We start from the raw sequence: 22,601 nt of genomic DNA on the forward strand, positions 1-22,601 counted from the left end.
TCATAAATTAGGGGAATTCAATTAGCCCTAATAATGTACCGTGTTTGAAAAAGGGACTATTCAATTAGAGTCCATTTTTCTCACCAAATTAACTGTTAACAGTCGTTAACATGTAGAATCTGGGATAAGTTCCCAGACCTATCTGTTAACATGGTAGCAGCACCCAAAAACAGACTGTTTATCAGGGATATATTTTCGAGCCTGCTAATTAATTCTGAAAAGTACCTCCCATGGGTGGTCACAAAATATTTTCCCTTTTCATCTGTTACCAAGGAACTGTAAGTTCCTTTGCTCCTAACCGAGAACCCCAGTGCTTGTGTGGCAGATACTTGGTGCTGACACAGCCTCTATGACCTTTTAAAGCACCGCACCTGTGTGGTATTACACCTAGCAATAGTAAATAAACTCCACTTCACTATCTTTTCTTTTTTTATGCTGTAAATTGCATATAATTGCATTAGGATACATTAAATTTTGTTTTCTATTTTTTAAGGCGCAATCAAGCTAACAATTTGTTTTTTGGTGTGATTGTTTCAAGGTTAAGGTAATGTTGTAAAATACTATACAAATAAAATAGCCAGGCTCCTTTTCAGTACCTGCAGTGTTGTGACAGTCATGTTTGTACATCTTTCTGAGGAAAGCATTGCAGTTGATGTTGGCTGATGCTGTTAAATATTTTTCGGTAAACGTAATAAGTTCCGAGTTGCTGGAGGTCCGGGATTTTGTCTGAGAATGGCAATATTTTTAAAACCAACCTGGCTGGTTTTGTTTTGTAAATGATTGCCACTTTAAAAATACGCCCATTCTCTGATAAAATCCTGGACCTCCTGCAACTCTGACCCTATTACGTTTACCCCTCTATGTACATTTAACAAATTGAGGGAGATTCAGTTAAGTGTGATGTTCCCTTGGCACATTGCGTGAATGCTGTGCACGTAGCAGGTAATTACAAGAGGGAAAATTCCTTCTTTTTTTAGTGCGATAAAATGTGTGAGTTTATCTTGCCCAGGTAACCCGTCTAAACATTGGATCCAATTGATTTGCCCAAAAATAATTTGCCTTATTCCGTCCAGCATTTTTAGAAAAAGTGGCGTTGGCTAAGACTTTGGTTACTCACATGCACTTGTTTACCTGAGCGTGTTAAGTGTCCGTTTGTTGCATGCTGTGCTGTGCCTAACACGGGATGTAGTCAATATCCCGGTGCAGGGGCAATTCCATACACTGGTTATATGTTCTGGATAACCATGCTTATTTTTGCCCATAGAGGTGCAAGTAAACACGGAGTAAGGATCTCCTCTGTAACTAGCTGCTATACACGCAGATGCACATTGCAAAAAGAACCGCGTGCTTCATTGAATCTCTGCCATTAAAGAAATTCAGAAGGAACATTCTTTGCTGTTTAACCACTTATGCCTGTGCAAATAGGACAATTACTTTTTCACAGACACATCATATTCTGTCTTATATCTCTCTTATTGATGTAAGATGGCCAACTACAAACGTTGTGTGATCTAGTTTCCAATTGTATTAAAAAGTGTATCCTAAGAGTCTAGTTACAGTATATCAGACAAATATTGCAGTGTATTTGATACTTTTTTTGTTCTTTCTGCAGGTCTGCTGGTGGCTTATTGTCATAGATTTGACATTCAGATTCAGTCATCTAGAATCTATTTTCTAGCTTGCACAGTAGGTATGTATGTATAAAAATGTACATAAGCTTGAGAAACATTTTCTGTCAAACAATTAAATAGTTTTTTGTATTTCCACCACCAGCATATGGCAGTAAAATATTAATCACAAGCTTGCTGGCATACATTTATTTATTAAACTGTTTTTCATTATTCGTATGTTTGTTGTCTCGTCTTCACAGCGTACGGAATAGGACTTCTTGTGACGTTTGTGGCACTAGCCTTCATGCAAAGGGGACAACCTGCACTCCTCTATCTAGTCCCATGCACACTCCTCACAAGTCTGGCTGTGGCCCTATGGCGCAAAGAGCTTCCTATGTTTTGGACGGGTAGCGGCTTTGTGGTGAATACCAGTTTGATATGACTGTTTTCGAGAAATACGAATGTTTTAAACCCTTATTCCGATAAAGTTGAGTAAACCGTTGCTGAAATAAGAAATAGGATCATATTTGTTTTCTAATAAATCTAACAAGTATATGTTTGCGGTAAATGTTGAAGTTGGCAGCGCCTGTTTTGGCATTTTAATATTACTGATTTTGAGCAATTATTGCTCACACAGTAATTGGTGCATATTCTCCAATAAAATCTAGAGTATGTGCTCTCATGTTTTGACTAATTTTGATGTTCGTAATACATTAACTCTTCTTTCTCTAGCATCCATAAGGGATATTGGGAAATTAGTACGATGGGGTATAGATGGGGTCCAAAGGAGCCGGTGCACTTTAAATTTCTTCAACTGGGTCTGCTGGCTCCTCCCCTCTATGCCCCCTCCCAAAGGCAGTTTAGAAAAAAGTGCCCTCAGGAAAGGATGCATACTTTGGCGCTCCAAAGGGTTTTCTTCAGTTTCTTTTAAAACTTTTATTATTTTCGGTATGCTGTATGGGCAACAGCACACCTGCACCATGGGAGATGGGGGGGGGGGGGGGGCAGTTACCGGTCTCTTCAGGCGTCAGAGTTGCTTCCCCGCTGCAGGACCACCGTCCTGAGAGGTTGTTGTACAGCGGGGCACTGCGCCTTAGCAGTCACAATCGCAGCACGCCGCACACCCCTAATATTGCCTGAAGGTGACGAGTGGTGAGTATAAACCTGGCTAGGTGCCATAAAATCCATGATGTCAGATATGTCATCTCAGCTCAAAGCTAATACTCAGAAAACTCAACAACTGCAGCAGGCTGTTGCAGACCTAGCTGCAAGGGAAGATGTTCCACAGCCCCCTCTCTAGATCAGGACCAGAAAAACGTGGGTTACCTGCTTTACTCTCAGACTCTGATGAGGAGATACAGGAGGGGGAGGACTTGGATCTTGTTACTGGGGATTCCCCTTCTACACAGGGTATTGAGCCCCTCATTCTTGCTATATGGGACGTGTTAAAACTCCCTCTAGAGGATGCTGCAGCACAGCAGTCGTTTTTCTTAACAAAGAGCAAACTCCGTGTCACTTTCCCTGATTCTGCAGAGCTGGATGACCTGTTTAAGTTAGCCTGGAAAAATGCAGATAAGAAATACCAAGTGTCAGACTGTTTTTGCACACTTTCCCATTTGCTCCTGAAGGCAGGAAACTCTGGGCAGAACTCCCGGCTGTAGACGTATCAGTCTCTCGCCTATCTAAAAAGGCGGTACTGCCAGCTCCGGGCTCCTTTACCATAAAGGACCCTGGGAATAGAAAAATAGAGACTACACTGAAGTCTATCTACACAGCGGCTGGTATATCACAAAGACCGGTCATAGCAGGTTGCTGGATGACTCGTGCAATTCATACGTGGGCTACTCAAGAGGGCCCCTCGGGGGATATGTCCCTGATCACTACGATGACTCTCCTAAAACACATTTAAGACACTGCACGCGTCCTGTGTGACTCTCTCAAGGAGATAGGCAATATTAATGCTGAGACCACTGCAGTGTCGGTGCGCAGAGCTTTGTGGTTGCATCAGTGGATAGCGGATGCAGAGTCCAAGCGCAGTGTAGAGTCTCTTCCTTTTTCAGGGGATTGGCTCTTCGGGGTGGAATTGGATATGTGGATTTCAAAAGTTACTGCAGGGAGATCCACGTTTCTCCCCTCTGGGGCCCCGCCGCCTAGACTTTCCTACCCGGGGCTGTCTGCCTAGTCCTTTCGGTCTAACAGATTTCGATCTAGGGCCAGAGGTGCCTCCAATGCGGCTAGAAGCACCACGGGTAAGACCAGAAAACCAGCAACCGCAGGTTCTCCGTACCAGAGCACCAGTTCAGCTTCCATTAAGGCCTCAGTGTGACGGTGCACACTCACCCCGAGGGGATCTCGAGGTGGGAGCTCGACTGCGTCACTTCGGCCGCATCTGGGAAAGCTCCTGCCAGGATACCTGGGTAAAGGAGCTCATTTCTCAGGGCTACAAGCTTGAGTTCGACGGCGCTCCTCTCCAACGATTTTTCAAATCGAGCTTGCCAGCTTTGGAGGATACGCGTGTTACGCTGCAACAGGCCATCCTCAAATTGTTCCAGTCCTAAGTCATTGTTCCAGTGCCACTGCAACAACAGGGAAAGGGTTACTACTGCAACCTGTTCGTGGTACCGAAACCGACGGTTCGGTAAAGCCCATTTCTCTGACGTCCTAGTGGATGCTGGGACTCCGTAAGGACCATGGGGAATAGCGGCTCCGCAGGAGACAGGGCACAAGAATAAAAGCTTTAGGATCAGGTGGTGTGCACTGGCTCCTCCCCCTATGACCCTCCTCCAAGCCTCAGTTAGATTTTTGTGCCCGAACGAGAAGGGTGCAGGCTAGGTGGCTCTCCTGAGCTGCTTAGAATAAAAGTTTATTTTAGGTTTTTTATTTTCAGTGAGTCCTGCTGGCAACAGGCTCACTGCATCGTGGGACTAAGGGGAGAAGAAACGAACTCACCTGCGTGCAGAGTGGATTGGGTTTCTTAGGCTACTGGACATTAGCTCCAGAGGGACGATCACAGGATGGGTCCCGGAGCCGCGCCGCCGGCCCCCTTACAGAGCCAGAAGAGCGAAGAGGTCCGGTGAAATCGGCGGCAGAAGACGGTCCTGTCTTCAACTAAGGTAGCGCACAGCACTGCAGCTGTGCGCCATTGCTCTCAGCACACTTCACACTCCGGTCACTGAGGGTGCAGGGCGCTGGGGGGGAGCGCCCTGAGACGCAATATAACAGATATACCTTAGGTTGGCAAAAAGAAATACATCACATATAGCTCCTGGGCTATATGGATGTATTTAACCCCTGCCATTTTTCCAGAAAAGAGCGGGAGATAAGGACGTCGTGAAGGGGCGGAGCCTATCTCCTCAGCACACAAGCGCCATTTTCCCTCACAGCTTCGCTGGAAGGACGGCTCCCTGACTCTCCCCTGCAGACCTGCTACAGAATCAGGGTAAAAAAGAGAAGGGGGGGCACTATTGGCAGCTAATAATAAAAACAGCAGCTATAAAAGGGAGTAACACTTATATAAGGTTATCCCTGTGTGTGTATATATATATATATATATATATATATATATATATATATATATATATATATATATATATATATATATATATATATATATATATATATATATATATATATAGCGCTTGGTGTGTGCTGGCAAACTCTCCCTCTGTCTCTCCAAAGGGCTGGTGGGGTCCTGTCCTCTATCAGAGCATTCCCGGTGTGTGTGCTGTGTGTCGGTACGTGTGTGTCGACATGTATGAGGAGGAAAATGATGTGGAGGCGGAGCAATTGCCTGGGTTAGTGATGTCACCCCCTAGGGAGTCGACACCTGACTGGATGATCGTATTTAAAGAATTACGTGACAATGTCAGCACTTTGCAAAAAACTGTTGACGACATGAGACAGCCGGCAAATCAATTAGTGCCTGTCCAGGCGTCTCAGACACCGTCAGGGGCCCTAAAACGCCCGTTACCTCAGTGGGTCGACACAGACCCAGACACAGATACTGAGTCTAGTGTCGACGGTGAGGAGACAAACGTAATGTCCAGTAGGGCCACACGTTACATGATCACGGCAATGAAGGAGGCATTGAACATTTCTGACACTACAAGTACCACAAAGAAGGGTATTATGTGGGGTGTGAAAAAACTACCAATAGTTTTTCCTGAGTCAGATGAATTAAATGAGGTGTGTGATAAAGCGTGAGTTTCCCCCGACAAAAAACTGCTAATTTCTAATAAATTATTGGCACTATACCCTTTCCCGCCAGAGGTTAGGGCGCGTTGGGAAACACCCCCGAGGGTAGATAAAGCGCTCACACGTTTATCTAAACAAGTAGCGTTACCGTCTCCTGATACGGCCACCCTCAAAGAACCAGCTGATAGAAGGCTGGAAAATATCCTAAAAAGTATATACACACATACTGGTGTTATACTGCGACCAGCTATCGCTTCAGCCTGGATGTGCAGTGCTGGAGTCGCGTGGTCGGATTCCCTGACTGAAAATATTGATACCCTGGACAGGGACAATATATTGTTAACTATAGAGCATGTCCATTTCTGCCAGAAGAGCATTATGGACGCGACAGTGGTCAGGGGATGCGGATTCCAAACGACATATGGAAGTATTGCCGTATAAAGGGGAGGAGTTATTTGGGGCTGGTCTATCGGACCTGGTGGCCACGGCAACGGCTGGAAAGTCCACCTTTTTACCCCAGGTCACCTCACATCAAAGACACCGTCTTTTCAAACTCAGTCCTTTCGTTCCCATAAGTACAAGCGAGCAAAAGGCCACTCATTTCTGCCCCGGGGCAGAGGAAGAGGAAAAAGACTGCACCATGCAGCCGCTTCCCAGGAGCAGAAGCCCTCCCCTGCTTCTGCCAAGTCTTCAGCATGACGCTGCGGCTTTACAAGCAGACTCAGAGACGGTGGGGGCCCGTCTCAAGAATTTCAACGCGCAATGGGCTCACTCGCAAGTGGACCCCTGGATTCTACAGGTAGTATCGCAGGGGTACAAACTGGAATTCGAGGCGTTTCCCCCTCGCCGGTTCCTGAAGTCTGCTCTACCAAAGTCTCCCTCCGACAGGGAGGCAGTTTTGGAAGCCATTCACAAGCTGTATTCCCAGCAGGTGATAATCAAGGTACCCCTCCTACAACAAGGAAAGGGGTATTATTCCACGCTGTTTGTGGTACCGAAGCCGGACGGCTCGGTGAGACCAATTTTAAATCTGAAATCCTTGAACACTTACATAAAAAGGTTCAAATTCAAGATGGAGTCACTCAGAGCAGTGATAGCGAACCTGGAAGAAGGGGACTATATGGTGTCTCTGGACATCAAAGATGCTTATCTCCACGTCCCAATCTACCCTTCTCACCAAGGGTACCTCAGGTTTGTAGTACAAAACTGTCATTATCAGTTTCAGACGCTGCCGTTTGGGTTGTCCACGGCACCTCGGGTCTTTACCAAGGTAATGGCGGAAATGATGATTCTTCTTCGAAGAAAAGGCATCTTAATTATCCCTTACTTGGACGATCTCCTGATAAGGGCAAGGTCCAGGGAACAGTTAGAAGTCGGAGTAGCACTATCTCAGGTAGTGTTACGTCAGCACGGGTGGATCCTAAATATTCCAAAATCGCAGCTGATTCCAACGACACGTCTACTGTTCCTAGGAATGATTCTGGAAACAGTCCAGAAGAAGGTGTTTCTCCCGGAGGAGAAGGCCAGGGAGTTATCCGAGCTAGTCGGGAACCTCCTAAAACCAGGCCAGGTGTCAGTGCATCAGTGCATGAGGGGCTTGGGAAAAATGGTGGCTTCTTACGAAGCGATTCCATTCGGAAGATTCCATGCAAGAACGTTTCAGTGGGATCTACTGGACAAATGGTCCGGATCGCATCTTCAGATGCATCAGCGGATAACCCTGTCGCCAAGGACAAGGGTGTCTCTTCTGTGGTGGCTGCAGAGTGCTCATCTACTAGAGGGCCGCAGATTTGGCATTCAGGATTGGATCCTGGTGACCACGGATGCCAGCCTGAGAGGCTGGGGAGCAGTCACACAGGGAAGAAATTTCCAGGGCTTGTGGTCAAGCATGGAAACATCTCTTCATATAAACATTCTGGAACTAAGGGCCATTTACAATGCCCTAAGTCAAGCGAAACCCCTGCTTCAGGGTCAGGCGGTATTGATCCAATCGGACAACATCACGTCAGTCGCCCACGTAAACAGACAGGGCGACACGAGAAGCAGGAGGGCAATGGCAGAAGCTGCAAGGATTCTTCGCTGGGCGGAAAATCATGTGATAGCACTGTCAGCAGTGTTCATGATGGCGTCCCGTCTAAACAAAAAACTAGACAGGTATTGCGCCAGGTCAAGGGACCCTCAGGCAATAGCGGTGGATGCTCTGGTAACACCGTGGGTGTACCAGTCAGTGTATGTGTTCCCTCCTCTGCCTCTCATACCAAAAGTACTGAGAATCATAAGAAGGAGAGGAGTAAGAACTATACTCGTGGTTCCGGATTGGCCAAGAAGGACTTGGTACCCGGAACTTCAAGAGATGCTCACGGAAGACCCGTGGCCTCTACCTCTAAGAAAGGACCTGCTCCAGCAGGGGCCTTGTCTGTTCCAAGACTTACCGCGGCTGCGTTTGACGGCGTGGCGGTTGAACGCCGGATCCTGAAGGAAAAAGGCATTCCAGATGAAGTCATCCCTACCCTGATCAAAGCCAGGAAGGATGTAACCGCAAAACATTATCACCGCATTTGGCGAAAATATGTTGCGTGGTGTGAGCCCAAGAAGGCCCCTACAGAGGAATTTCAACTGGGTCGTTTCCTCCATTTCCTGCAAACAGGACTGTCTATGGGCCTAAAATTAGGGTCCATTAAGGTTCAAATTTCGGCCCTGTCGATTTTCTTCCAGAAAGAACTGGCTTCCGTGCCTGAAGTTCAGACATTTGTAAAAGGGGTACTGCATATACAGCCTCCTTTTTGTGCCTCCAGTGGCACCTTGGGATCTCAATGTTGTTTTGAGTTTCCTAAAGTCACATTGGTTTGAACCACTCACCACTGTGGACTTAAAATATCTCACATGGAAGGTGTCGATGCTGTTAGCCCTGGCTTCAGCCAGGCGTGTGTCAGAATTGGCGGCTTTATCATATAAAAGCCTTTACTTAATTTTTCATTCTGACAGGGCAGAATTGAGGACTCGTCCTCAATTTCTCCCTAAGGTGGTTTCTGCATTTCACATGAACCAACCTATTGTGGTACCTGCGGCTACTAGGGACTTGGTGGACTCCAAGTTGCTTGACGTTGTCAGGGCCCTGAAAATATATGTTTCCAGGACGGCTGGAGTCAGAAAATCTGACTCGCTGTTTATCCTGTATGCACCCAACAAGCTGGGTGCTCCTGCTTCTAAGCAGACGATTGCTCGTTGGATTTGTAGTACAATTCAGCTTGCACATTCTGTGGCAGGCCTGCCACAGCCAAAATCTGTAAAAGCCCATTCCACAAGGAAAGTGGGCTCATCTTGGGCGGCTGCCCGAGGGGTCTCGGCTTTACAACTTTGCCGAGCAGCTACTTGGTCAGGGGCAAACACGTTTGCTAAATTCTACAAATTTGATACCCTGGCTGAGAAGGACCTGGAGTTCTCTCATTCGGTGCTGCAGAGTCATCCGCACTCTCCCGCCCGTTTGGGAGCTTTGGTATAATCCCCATGGTCCTTACGGAGTCCCAGCATCCACTAGGACGTCAGAGAAAATAAGATTTTACTCACCGATAAATCTATTTCTCGTAGTCCGTAGTGGATGCTGGGCGCCCATCCCAAGTGCGGATTGTCTGCAATACTTGTATATAGTTATTGTTACAAAATTCGGGTTATTATTGTTGTGAGCCATCTTTTCAGAGGCTCCTTTCGTTTATCATACTGTTAACTGGGTTCAGATCACGAGTTGTACGGTGTGATTGGTGTGGCTGGTATGAGTCTTACCCGGGATTCAATATCCTTCCTTATTATGTACGCTCGTCCGGGCACAGTATCCTAACTGAGGCTTGGAGGAGGGTCATAGGGGGAGGAGCCAGTGCACACCACCTGATCCTAAAGCTTTTATTCTTGTGCCCTGTCTCCTGCGGAGCCGCTATTCCCCATGGTCCTTACGGAGTCCCAGCATCCACTACGGACTACGAGAAATAGATTTATCGGTGAGTAAAAATAAGAATTTACTTACCGATAATTCTATTTCTCGTAGTCCGTAGTGGATGCTGGGGACTCCGTCAGGACCATGGGGAATAGCGGCTCCGCAGGAGACAGGGCACAAAAAGTAAGCTTTTAGGATCACATGGTGTGTACTGGCTCCTCCCCCTATGACCCTCCTCCAAGCCTCAGTTAGGTACTGTGCCCGGACGAGCGTACACAATAAGGAAGGATATTGAACCCCGGGTAAGACTCATACCAGCCACACCAATCACACCGTATAACTTGTGATCTGAACCCAGTTAACAGTATGACAAACATAGGAGCCTCTGAACAGACGGCTCACAACAAATAACAACCCGATTTTTTTGTAACAATAACTATGTACAAGTATTGCAGACAATCCGCACTTGGGATGGGCGCCCAGCATCCACTACGGACTACGAGAAATAGAATTATCGGTAAGTAAATTCTTATTTTCTCTAACGTCCTAAGTGGATGCTGGGGACTCCGTCAGGACCATGGGGATTATACCAAAGCTCCCAAACGGGCGGGAGAGTGCGGATGACTCTGCAGCACCGAATGAGAGAACTCAAGGTCCTCCTCAGCCAGGGTATCAAATTTGTAGAATTTTGCAAACGTGTTTGCCCCTGACCAAGTAGCAGCTCGGCAGAGTTGTAATGCCGAGACTCCCCGGGCAGCCGCCCAGGATGAGCCCACTTTCCTTGTGGAATGGGCCTTGACAGATTTAGGTTGTGGCAAGCCTGCCACAGAATGTGCAAGTTGAATTGTGCTACAAATCCAACGAGCAATCGTCTGCTTAGAAGCAGGAGCACCCATCTTGTTGGGTGCATACAATATAAGCAGTGAGTCAGACTTTCTGACTCCAGCCGTTCTTGAAATATATATTTTCAATGCCCGGACCACGTCCAACAACTTGGAATCCTCCAACTCGTTAGTAGCCGCAGGCACCACAATAGGCTGGTTCAGGTGAAACGCTGACACCACCTTAGGCAGAAAATGAGGACGCGTCCGCAGTTCTGCCCTGTCCGTATGGAAAATCAGATATGGGCTCTTATATGATAAAGCCGCCAATTCTGATACTCTCCTGGCTGAAGCCAGGGCCAGTAGCATGGTTACTTTCCATGTAAGATACTTCATCTCCACCGATTTGAGCGGCTCAAACCAATGGGATTTTAGAAAATCCAAGACTACATTAAGATCCCACGGTGCCACTGGGGGCACAACCGGGGGCTGTATATGTAGTACTCCTTTTACAAAAGTCTGGACTTCAGGAACTGAAGCCAATTCTTTCTGGAAGAAAATCGACAGGGCCGAAATTTGAACCTTAATGGACCCCAATTTGAGGCCCATAGACAATCCTGTTTGCAGGAAATGTAGGAATCGACCCAGTTGAAATTCCTCCGTGGGGGCCTTCCTGGCCTCACACCACGCAACATATTTCCTCCAAATGCGGTGATAATGTTGTGCAGTCACCTCCTTCCTGGCCTTTACCAGTGTAGGAATGACCTCTTCCGGAATGCCTTTTTCCTTTAGAATTCGGCGTTCAACCGCCATGCCGTCAAACGCAGCCGCGGTAAGTCTTGGAATAGACACGGTCCCTGCTGAAGCAGGTCCCGTCTTAGAGGTAGAGGCCACGGATCCTCCGTGAGCATCTCTTGAAGTTCCGGGTACCAAGTTCTTCTTGGCCAATCCGGAGCCACTAGTATCGTTCTTACTCCCTTTTGCCGTATAATTCTCAGTACTTTTGGTATGAGAGGCAGAGGAGGGAACACATACACTGACTGGAACACCCACGGTGTTACCAGAGCGTCCACAGCTATTGCCTGAGGATCTCTTGACCTGGCGCAATACCTGTCCAGTTTTTTTGTTGAGGCGGGACGCCATCATATCCACCATTGGTTTTTCCCAACGGTTCACAATCATGTGGAAGACTTCTGGATGAAGTCCCCACTCTCCCGGGTGTAGATCGTGTCTGCTGAGGAAGTCTGCTTCCCAGTTGTCCACTCCCGGAATGAATACTGCTGACAGTGCTATCACATGATCTTCCGCCCAGCGAAGAATCCTTGCAGCTTCTGCCATTGCTGTCCTGCTTCTTGTGCCGCCCTGTCTGTTTACGTGGGCGACTGCCGTGATGTTGTCCGACTGGATCAACACCGGCTGACCCTGAAGCAGGGGTTTTGCCAGACTTAGAGCATTGTAAATCGCTCTTAGCTCCAGTATATTTATGTGAAGAGACCTCTCCAGGCTTGACCATACTCCCTGGAAGTTTCTTCCTTGTGTGACCGCTCCCCAGCCTCTCAGACTGGCATCCGTGGTCACCAGGACCCAGTCCTGTATGCCGAATCTGCGGCCCTCTAACAGATGAGCACTCTGCAACCACCACAGAAGAGACACCCTTGTCCGTGGCGATAAGGTTATCCGCTGATGCATCTGCAGATGCGATCCGGACCATTTGTCCAGCAGATCCCACTGAAAAGTTTGTGCGTGGAATCTGCCGAATGGAATCGCTTCGTAAGAAGCCACCATCTTTCCCAGGACTCTTGTGCATTGATGCACAGACACTGTCCCTGGTTTTAGGAGGTTCCTGACAAGTTCGGATAACTCCCTGGCTTTCTCCTCCGGAAGAAACACCTTTTTCTGAACCGTGTCCAGAATCATTCCCAGGAACAGCAGACGTGTCGTCGGGGTCAACTGAGATTTTGGAAAATTCAGAATCCACCCGTGTTGTTGCAGCACTAGTTGGGTTAGTGCTACTCCGTCTTCCAGCTGTTCTCTGGATCTTGCCCTTATCAGGAGATCGTCCAAGTAAGGGATAATTAATACGCCTCTTCTTCGTAGAAGGATCATCATTTCGGCCATTACCTTGGTAAAGACCCGAGGTGCCGTGGACAATCCAAACGGCAGCGTCTGAAACTGATAATGACAGTTTTGCACCACGAACCTGAGGTACCCTTGATGTGAAGGGCAAATTGGGACATGCAGGTAAGCGTCCTTTATGTCCAGGGACACCATAAAGTCCCCTTCTTCCAGATTCGCTATCACTGCTCTGAGTGACTCCATCTTGAACTTGAATTTTTGTATGTACAGGTTCAAAGATTTGAGATTTAGAATAGGTCTTACCGAGCCGTCCGGCTTCGGTACCACAAATAGCGTGGAGTAATACCCCTTTCCCTGTTGTAGGAGGGGTACCTTGACTATCACCTGCTGAGCAAACAGCTTGTGAATGGCTTCCAATACCGTCGCCCTGTCCGAGGGAGACGTTGGCAAAGCAGACTTTAGGAACCGGCGAGGGGGAGACTTCTCGAATTCCAACCTGTAACCCTGAGATACTACCTGTAGAATCCAGGGGTCCACCTGTGAGCAAGCCCACTGTGCGCTGAAATTCTTGAGTCGACCCCCCACCGTTCCTGAGTCCGCTTGTAAGGCCCCAGCGTCATGCTGAGGGCTTTGCAGAACCCTGGGAGGGCTTCTGTTCCTGGGCAGGGGCTGCTTGCTGCCCTCTCTTACCCCTTCCTCTGCCCCGAGGCAGATATGACTGTCCTTTTGTCCGCTTGTTCTTATAGGAACGAAAGGACTGCGGCTGAAAAGACGGTGTCTTTTTCTGTTGGGAGGGGGTCTGAGGTAAAAAAGTGGATTTTCCGGCAGTTGCCGTAGCCACCAGATCCGATAGACCGACGCCAAATAATTCCTCCCCTTTATACGGCAATACTTCCATATGTCGTTTGGAATCCGCATCACCTGACCACTGTCGCGTCCATAAACTCCTTCTGGCAGATATGGACATCGCATTTACTCTCGATGCCAGAGTGCAAATATCTCTCTGCGCATCTCGCATATAAAGGAAAGCATCCTTTAATTGCTCTATAGTCAATAAAATACTGTCCCTATCCAGGGTATCAATATTTTCAGTCAGGGAATCCAACCAGACGACCCCAGCACTGCACATCCAGGCTGAGGCGATGGCTGGTCGCAGTATAACACCAGTATGAGTGTATATACTTTTCAGGGTAGTTTCCAGCCTCCTATCAGCTGGATCCTTGAGGGCGGCCGTATCAGGAGACGGTAACGCCACTTGTTTCGATAAGCGTGTGAGCGCCTTATCCACCCTAGGGGGTGTTTCCCAGCGCGCCCTAACCTCTGGCGGGAAAGGGTATAATGCTAATAACTTTTTTGAAATTAGCATTTTTCTATCTGGGTTAACCCACGCTTCATCACATACATCATTTAATTCCTCTGATTCAGGAAAAACTACAGGTAGTTTTTTCACCCCCCACATAATACCCCTTTTTGTGGTACTTGTAGTATCAGAGATATGCAAAGCCTCCTTCATTGCCGTGATCATATAACGTGTGGCCCTACTTGAAAATACGTTTGTTTCATCACCGTCGACACTAGATTCAGTGTCTGGGTCTGTGTCGACCGACTGAGGTAAAGGGCGCTTTACAGCCCCTGACGGTGTCCGAGACGCCTGGGCAGGTACTAACTGGTTTGTCGGCCGTCTCATGTCGTCAACTGATTTTTGTAATGTGCTGACATTATCACGTAATTCCATAAACAAAGCCATCCATTCCGGTGTCGACTCCCTGGGGGGTGACATCACCATTATCGGCAATTGCTCTGCCTCCACGCCAACATCGTCCTCATACATGTCGACACACACGTACCGACACACAGCAGACACACAGGGAATGCTCTTATCGAAGACAGGACCCCACTAGCCCTTTGGGGAGACAGAGGGATAGTTTGCCAGCACACACCCAAGCGCTATAATATATATGGGAACAACCCTATATAAGTGTTGTTCCTTATAGCCGCTTAAATATATAAAAATATCGCCAAAATATGCCCCCCCTCTCTGTTTTACCCTGTTTCTGTAGTGCAGTGCAGGGGAGAGTCCTGGGAGCCTTCCTCACAGCGGAGCTGAGCAGGAAAATGGCGCTGTGTGCTGAGGAGAATAAGCCCCGCCCCCTATTCCGGCGGGCTTTTCTCCCGGAGTTTTAGACATTTGGCATGGGTTAAATACATACATATAGCCTTAATGGCTATATGTGATGTATTCTTTTGCCATAAAAGGTATTATATATTGCTGCCCAGGGCGCCCCCAGCAGCGCCCTGCACCCTCCGTGACCGTCTGGTGTGAAGTGTGTGACAACAATGGCGCACAGCTGCAGTGCTGTGCGCTACCTTCATGAAGACTGAAGAGCCTTCTGCCGCCTGTTTCCGGACCTTCAATCTTCAGCATCTGTAAGGGGGGTCGGCGGCGCGGCTCCGGGACGAACCCCAGGGTGAGACCTGTGTTCCGACTCCCTCTGGAGCTAATGGTGTCCAGTAGCCTAAGAATCCAATCCATCCTGCACGCAGGTGAGTTGAAATTCTCTCCCCTAAGTCCCTCGATGCAGTGAGCCTGTTGCCAGCAGGACTCACTGAAAATAAAAAACCTAAAAAACTTTTTCTAAGCAGCTCTTTAGGAGAGCCACCTAGATTGCACCCTGCTCGGACGGGCACAAAAACCTAACTGAGGCTTGGAGGAGGGTCATAGGGGGAGGAGCCAGTACACACCATGTGATCCTAAAAGCTTACTTTTTGTGCCCTGTCTCCTGCGGAGCCGCTATTCCCCATGGTCCTGACGGAGTCCCCAGCATCCACTTAGGACGTTAGAGAAATCTTATTTTTGAATCTAAAACCCTTGAACCCTTACCTAAAGGTTTTCAAGTTCAAGATGGAATCCTTGTGAGCAGTGATTGCGAGCCTGGAAGAACAAGGAGTTCATGGTCTCACTGGATATCAAGGACGCCTATCTATATATTCCGATTTGGCCACCTCACCAGGCTTGCCTGAGGTTTGCCCTGCTGAACGATCACTACCAGTTCCAGGCGCTACCCTTCGGCCTGTCCACAGCTCCGAGGGTGTTCACGAAGGTGATGGCGGAGATGACGTTCCATCTCCGGGTCCAGGGGGTCAATATTGTCCCTTATCTGGATGATCTCTTGATAAAGGCAAGGTCCAGGGAGCTTTTATTGCTCCATATAGACCACACTATCCAACTTCTCTCACACCATGGGTGATTCCTCAATTTACAGAAGTCCCGCCTGGAGCCAACTCAGCGGCTCCTGTTCCTGGGAATGTTGCTGGATACTGTGGCCCAGAAAGTGTTCCTCCTATAGGACAAAGCAAGAACACTCCAAATGGTTCTACGGCTTTCTCGAATATCCATCCATCTTTGCATAAGATTGTTGGGGAAAATGGTAGTCTCATACGAGGCGATCCAGTATGGAAGGTTCCATGCCAGAACATTTCAATTGGCTCTCCTGAGCAACTGGCCCGGATCACATCTTCAGATGCACCGGATATTACGTCTGTCACCTCAGGCCAGGATTTTCCTCCTGTGGTGGCTGCAGTCCTAAAATCTACTGGAAGGTTGAAGATTCAGGATTTGATCCTCCTTACGACAGATGCGAGTTTGAGAGGATGGGGAGCTGTCACCCAGGGGGCTCAGTTCCAGTGCAGGTGGTCAGCCCACGAAGCTCTTCTTCCGATCAACATTTTGGAACTTCGGGCGATCTACAATGCTCTGCTTCAGGCCTCTCCTCAGGGATCACGCGATCCAAGTACAGTCGGACAACGCCACGTCAGTGGCGTACATAACTCGGCAAGGAGGGACAAAAAGCAGGGCCTGCATGCGAGAGGTGTCAAAGATACTCCTCTGGGCAGAAAGAAATGAAAGAGCAATGTCTGCTATCTTATTTCTGGGAGTAGACAACTGGGAAGCGGACTTCTTGAGTCGTCACGATCTCCACCCGGAAGAGTGGGTTCTCCACCATCCGGTGTTTCAGCAGATCACACGATGGCTTCTCGACTCAACAAGAAGCTTTGTTGGTATTGCTTGTGAACCAGGGACCCTCAGGCGAGGGCAGTAGATGCACTGACGTTGCCTTTGCCATTACCAGCTGGTCTACCTGTTTCCTCCTATTCCATCGCTTGCAAGGGTGCTAAAGCAAAATCAGGAATCGGAGTCCAGGCAATTCTGATTGCCCCGGATTGGCCTCGGAGGGCGTGGTACGCGGGTCTTCTGAACATGTCCGTCGAAGAACCTTGGCCTCTGCTAGTAAGAAGAGATCTTTTTCAACATGGACCGTTCATCTACTCGGACTTACGGCGACTTCGTTTGACGGCATGGAGGTTGAGCGGAACATAATAGTTCACAAAGGCCTTTCCAAAAAGGTTATTGCTACCATGGTTCAGGCCAGGAAACCTGTAACGTCAAAACACTATTATCCTATCTGGAGAAGATACGTCTCTTGGTGCGAGGAACGCACGTATCCGCCTGCGTAGTTCCACTTGGGACGTTTCCTGCAGGCTGGTGTGGATAAGGGCTTACGTCTGGGTTCCATTAAGGTCCAGATTTCAGCTCTCAATTTTCTTCCAGAAGAAATTGGCAGTGTTGCCAGAAGTTCAGACCTTCTTGCAAGGGGTACTTCCCTACAACCTCCTTTTTGTGCCGCCCATGGCACCCAGGGATTTAAATGTAGTGTTGGAATTTCTACAGTCCTCCTGGTTTGAACCTCTGATAACGGTAGAAGACAAGTACCTCATGTGGAAGATGTTATTGGCCCTGGCTTCTGCTAGGCGTATTTCAGAATTGGGGGCCCTATCGTGTTAAAGTCCCTATTTGGTGTTTTTACGAGGACATAGCGGAGCTCAGGACTTGGCAGCAGTTCCTGCCGAAGGTCGTCTCTCTGCGTTCCACTTGAATCAACCTATTGTGGTTCCGTCAAGTTCTGGCACTTCTGCTCCTCCGGAGGCATTGGATGCTGTGCGAGCCTTGAAGATCTATATGAAGAGGACGGCTCGGATCAGAAAGACTGATTCCTTGTTTACATAGTAACATAGTATTTAAGATTGAAAAAAGACAATTGTCATCGAGTTCAACCTATTTGTGGTCTCCTATGCAGGATTATTTGGTATAAAATTTTGACTGATGCTGATGTCTGCCGTTACGTTTTATCCCTCTTTTTTTATAACTATAGTGTGTGACTATGTACTATAACCCTGGATATCCTTATCCATTTGATTTATCTAATCCATTCTTAAAGGTGTTGACTGAGTCCGCCATTACAACTCCCTCAGGCAGGGAATTCCAAACACGTATCGTCCTTACCGTGAAAAAGCCTTTACGCCGTATTGTGCGGAATCTCCTCTCCTCTAACCTGAGCGAATGTCCACGAGTTCTCTGTGTTGATCTAACCAAAAACAGGTTTTGCGCAAGATCTGTGTATTGTCCCCTTATATATTTGTAGATGTTGATCATGTCCCCTCTTAGTCTCCTCTTTTCCAATGTAAACATGCCTAGCCTTGCAAGCCTTTCCTCGTATTTCAGCGTCTCCATACCCTTAATTAGTTTGGTCGCCCGACTCTGAACCTTTTCTAGCTCCAGGATATCCTTTTTGTAGTATGGTGCCCAGAATTGTACACCGTATTCATGGTGTGGCCTCACCAGTGATTTATACAACGGGAGTATAACACTCTCGTCCCTAGCATCAATTCCCCGTTTTATGCATGCTAATATCTTATTAGCCTTCTTTAGCTGCAATCCTACTGTGGGTACTACTGCTTAGTTTGCGATCTATGAGGACACCTAAGTCCTTTTCCAGTACAGAACCCCCCAATTTTACTCCATTTAGTATGTAGGTGTTATTTTTGTTCTTGTTACCACATTGCATTACCTTTCACTTGTCTGTATTGAAGCGCATTCTCCATTTCGCTGCCCATGCATCTAATTTAACTAAGTCGTTCTGAAGCGACTCAGCATCCCCCTCCGTATTTATAACTTTACACAATTTGGTATCATCTGCAAAAATTTACACCATGCTCTCTAGACCTTCTGTTAGGTCGTTAATGAAAATATTGAACAATAGCGGTCCTAATACTGAGCCTTGTGGCACACCACTTAGCACTACAGTCCAATTTGAAAAAGATCCATTAACCACAACGCGCTGCTCCCCATTATCTAACCAATTTTTGATCCAAGTACATATTGTGCTTCCTAGCCCTATTTCTTGTAGCTTGTAGATAAGTCTCATGTGCGGTACAGTGTCGAAAGCTTTCACAAAGTCTAAAAAGATTACATCCACCTCTTTACCCTGATCTAAGTTTGCACTTACTGTTTCATAAAAGCCAAGTAAGTTGGTTTGACGGGATCTGCCCTTCACAAATCCATGTTGATTCCTTTTAATGACCTTATTGACTCCAAGGAACTTTGAATACTATCTCTTAGAATACCTTCCAATACTTTCCCCACTATAGATGTAAGACTAACTGGTCTATAATTACCTGGTTCAGCTTTACTTCCCTTTTTGAATATCGGCACTACTTCCGCTATACGCCAGTCTTTGGGAACCATACCTGATATTACTGAATCCTTAAAGATAAAAAATGGCGGTTTTGCAAGTTCAGAGTAAAGCTCCATTAGAACTCTTGGGGGAATTCCATCGGGACCCAGTGACTTATTAATCTTTAAATGTTTTAATCGGTCACAGACTACCTCCTCACTTAAATAAGTACCTATCAGTGGGATATTCTCATTGAGATTATGTTAGTCCCTGAATTGGGTCCTCTCTAGTAAATACTGTTGAAAAAAACTCATTTAGTGTGTCCGCTATGTCATTGTCTTTTAAAGGGCCTATACTCTCCTTTAATCTCTTGCTATTAATGTATTTAAATTATTTTTTGGGATTCGCTTTGCTTTCCTATGCTACTAGTTTTTCAGTTTCTACTTTAGCCGCTCTTATTTCTTTTTTGCATATTTTGTTACAGTCCTTATAGTGCTAAAATGACTCAGTTTCCCTGTCAGATTTGTATTTTTTAAATGCTCGCCTTTTCTTGCCCATAAGTTCCTTTATCTTTTTGTTAAGCCACAACCTGTTTATGATTTTTATTCCTTTTTTTTGCTGCTCGTAGGAATAAATTTGAGAGTATTTTTAGCTAGCAGGAATTTTAGTACATCCCATTTCTCCGTAGTATTTTTTCCTAGAAACAAACCTTCCCATTCAATATCCCTGAAAAATACCCTCATCTTTTCAAAATTCGCTTTGCTAAAGTTTAGAGTCCTAGTTGAGCCAGTATAGGGCTGTTTATTAAAACTGATATTGAATGTGACCATATTGTGGTCGCTGTTTCCTATGGGTTCCCCTACTATAATACCTGATACTAAATCCCCATTGTTTGTTAATACCAGGGGGTAAATTTACTAAGATGGGAGTTCTATTTAAGATGGGATGTTGCCCATAGCAACCAATCAGATTCTACTTCTCATTTATCTAGCACCTTCTACAAGATAATACCTGAATTCTGATTGGTTGCTATGGGCAACTTCCCATCTTAAATAGAACTCCCAATTTAGTAAATTAACCCCAGGTCTAAGATTACCTATAACTGCCTGTGGGAGGGGGCATATAGGGGAGGAGCCAGCACACCCAGTTGAAGAAATTTAAAGTGCATCGGCTCCTTTGGACCCCGTGTATACCCCATCATACTAATTCCCCATTATCCCTTATGGACTACGAGAAATGATTTACCGGTACGTAATTAAAATCCTATTATTTCAATCAGAACTACCGCTGAGTTCATAGCTGCCCTTGCTTAGGTGCCTTAAGTACGCATGTATAATTATGAGTCCCTGTTAACATTCATAGATTTAAGTACAAATATTTTTAAAGGTTTGCAATATTGAAATAACATGCTAACTTGTGGTCGCCCCCTCCTTAGGGGTATATTCAATAACTGTCAGAAGCTGCCGTCTTGTCGGAAAGACGGCAGCTTCCGACAGTTTTAGGTCGGAAGGGGTTCCGACCTATTCATTAGTGCCCCGTTTATTCCGACAAGTTGGGAAAACCGACTTGTCGGAATGCACGCTGATCGGCGGCTTCAGCCGCCAATCAGCGTGCATTGTCGGAAGCGGGGCCAAACCCGACAGGTTTTAGCCCAGTTTCCGACAATCTCATTCCGACTTTAAAAAAAGTCGGATTGAGATGAGGAGACTAGTGGTGCTGCGGGTGGCGGGGGGAGCATTGATCGGCGGCCGGCGGGAGGAGCAGGCTGCGGGGGGACATGTCTGCGGCGGGGGGGGAGGCGCATCCCCCCGCCGCCACAGACATGTTACCCCGCTGCCAGCACCTCCCGCTCACGGCCGCCACTCTCTGCTCCCCTGGCCGCTGCTGTCAGTGCAGCCGCTGACAGGACGGCCAAATCCGACAGTCTGATTTGGCCATCCATTGAATAGGGGTTGTATGATCCATTCCGACAACTGCATGTCGGAATGGATCCGACTCCTATTGAATATACCCCATAGGCTCAATCAGAAATCCATGTTTAGTAGGGCTGTGTACTCTTAAGGGCCCCACACACTAGAAAACATGACCAATGTGAAAGATGAACAATGTGGACGATGAGCAATTTCCCTTGAACTTCCCAGAGCCCTGACAAACAAAATTGAATGTACACACTAAGCAATTTTTCAAACCATTTGAAAGATGAAAGATATCGTTGGAATTGACACCTCCTTTTACATATTTTAATGTTGGGGAGGCATTTCTGGGTGTGTGGGCAGGGCTGTAGAAGGGGGAACCAATGAAGTCTCTTTTTTTTTTTTTTTTTTTTTCTCTAACGTCCTAAGTGGATGCTGGGGACTCCGTCAGGACCATGGGGAATAGCGGCTCCGCAGGAGACAGGGCACAAAAAGTAAGCTTTTAGGATCACATGGTGTGTACTGGCTCCTCCCCCTATGACCCTCCTCCAAGCCTCAGTTAGGTTTTTGTGCCCGTCCGAGCAGGGTGCAATCTAGGTGGCTCTCCTAAAGAGCTGCTTAGAAAAAGTTTTTTAGGTTTTTTATTTTCAGTGAGTCCTGCTGGCAACAGGCTCACTGCATCGAGGGACTTAGGGGAGAGAATTTCAACTCACCTGCGTGCAGGATGGATTGGATTCTTAGGCTACTGGACACCATTAGCTCCAGAGGGAGTCGGAACACAGGTCTCACCCTGGGGTTCGTCCCGGAGCCGCGCCGCCGACCCCCCTTACAGATGCTGAAGATTGAAGGTCCGGAAACAGGCGGCAGAAGGCTCTTCAGTCTTCATGAAGGTAGCGCACAGCACTGCAGCTGTGCGCCATTGTTGTCACACACTTCACACCAGACTGTCACGGAGGGTGCAGGGCGCTGCTGGGGGCGCCCTGGGCAGCAATATAGAATACCTTTTATGGCAAAAGAATACATCACATATAGCCATTAAGGCTATATGTATGTATTTAACCCATGCCAAATGTCTAAAACTCCGGGAGAAAAGCCCGCCGGAATAGGGGGCGGGGCTTATTCTCCTCAGCACACAGCGCCATTTTCCTGCTCAGCTCCGCTGTGAGGAAGGCTCCCAGGACTCTCCCCTGCACTGCACTACAGAAACAGGGTAAAACAGAGAGGGGGGGCATATTTTGGCGATATTTTTATATATTTAAGCGGCTATAAGGAACAACACTTATATAGGGTTGTTCCCATATATATTATAGCGCTTGGGTGTGTGCTGGCAAACTCTCCCTCTGTCTCCCCAAAGGGCTAGTGGGGTCCTGTCTTCGATAAGAGCATTCCCTGTGTGTCTGCTGTGTGTCGGTACGTGTGTGTCGACATGTATGAGGACGATGTTGGCGTGGAGGCAGAGCAATTGCCGATAATGGTGATGTCACCCCCCAGGGAGTCGACACCGGAATGGATGGCTTTGTTTATGGAATTACGTGATAATGTCAGCA

At 47.3% G+C, this 22,601-nt stretch overlaps 1 protein-coding gene across 7 annotated transcripts in view; it reads left to right on the plus strand.

The window, feature by feature from the left end:
* SPPL2B (signal peptide peptidase like 2B) overlaps window positions 1-22,601 on the plus strand; it is a 171,565-nt gene that overhangs the window by 132,047 nt on the left and 16,917 nt on the right. For 5 of the 7 annotated variants that reach the window (XR_010177381.1, XM_063920077.1, XM_063920075.1 and 2 more), the window contains exons 13-14: window positions 1,613-1,690; window positions 1,871-2,031. Coding sequence is in view for 6 of the 7 variants with exons in the window: in XM_063920077.1 (XP_063776147.1) it covers window positions 1,613-1,690; window positions 1,871-2,031 (239 nt within the window). In the remaining variant the exon portion in view is untranslated. Of the gene's footprint in view, window positions 1-1,612; window positions 1,691-1,870; window positions 2,098-22,601 lie in introns of all 7 variants that reach the window. The other 2 variants (XM_063920078.1, XM_063920079.1) reach the window with 1 other exon arrangement.

Source organism: Pseudophryne corroboree, chromosome 1, assembly GCF_028390025.1.
Source record: "Pseudophryne corroboree isolate aPseCor3 chromosome 1, aPseCor3.hap2, whole genome shotgun sequence".
In the NCBI taxonomy this organism is placed as follows: Eukaryota; Metazoa; Chordata; class Amphibia; order Anura; family Myobatrachidae; genus Pseudophryne; species Pseudophryne corroboree.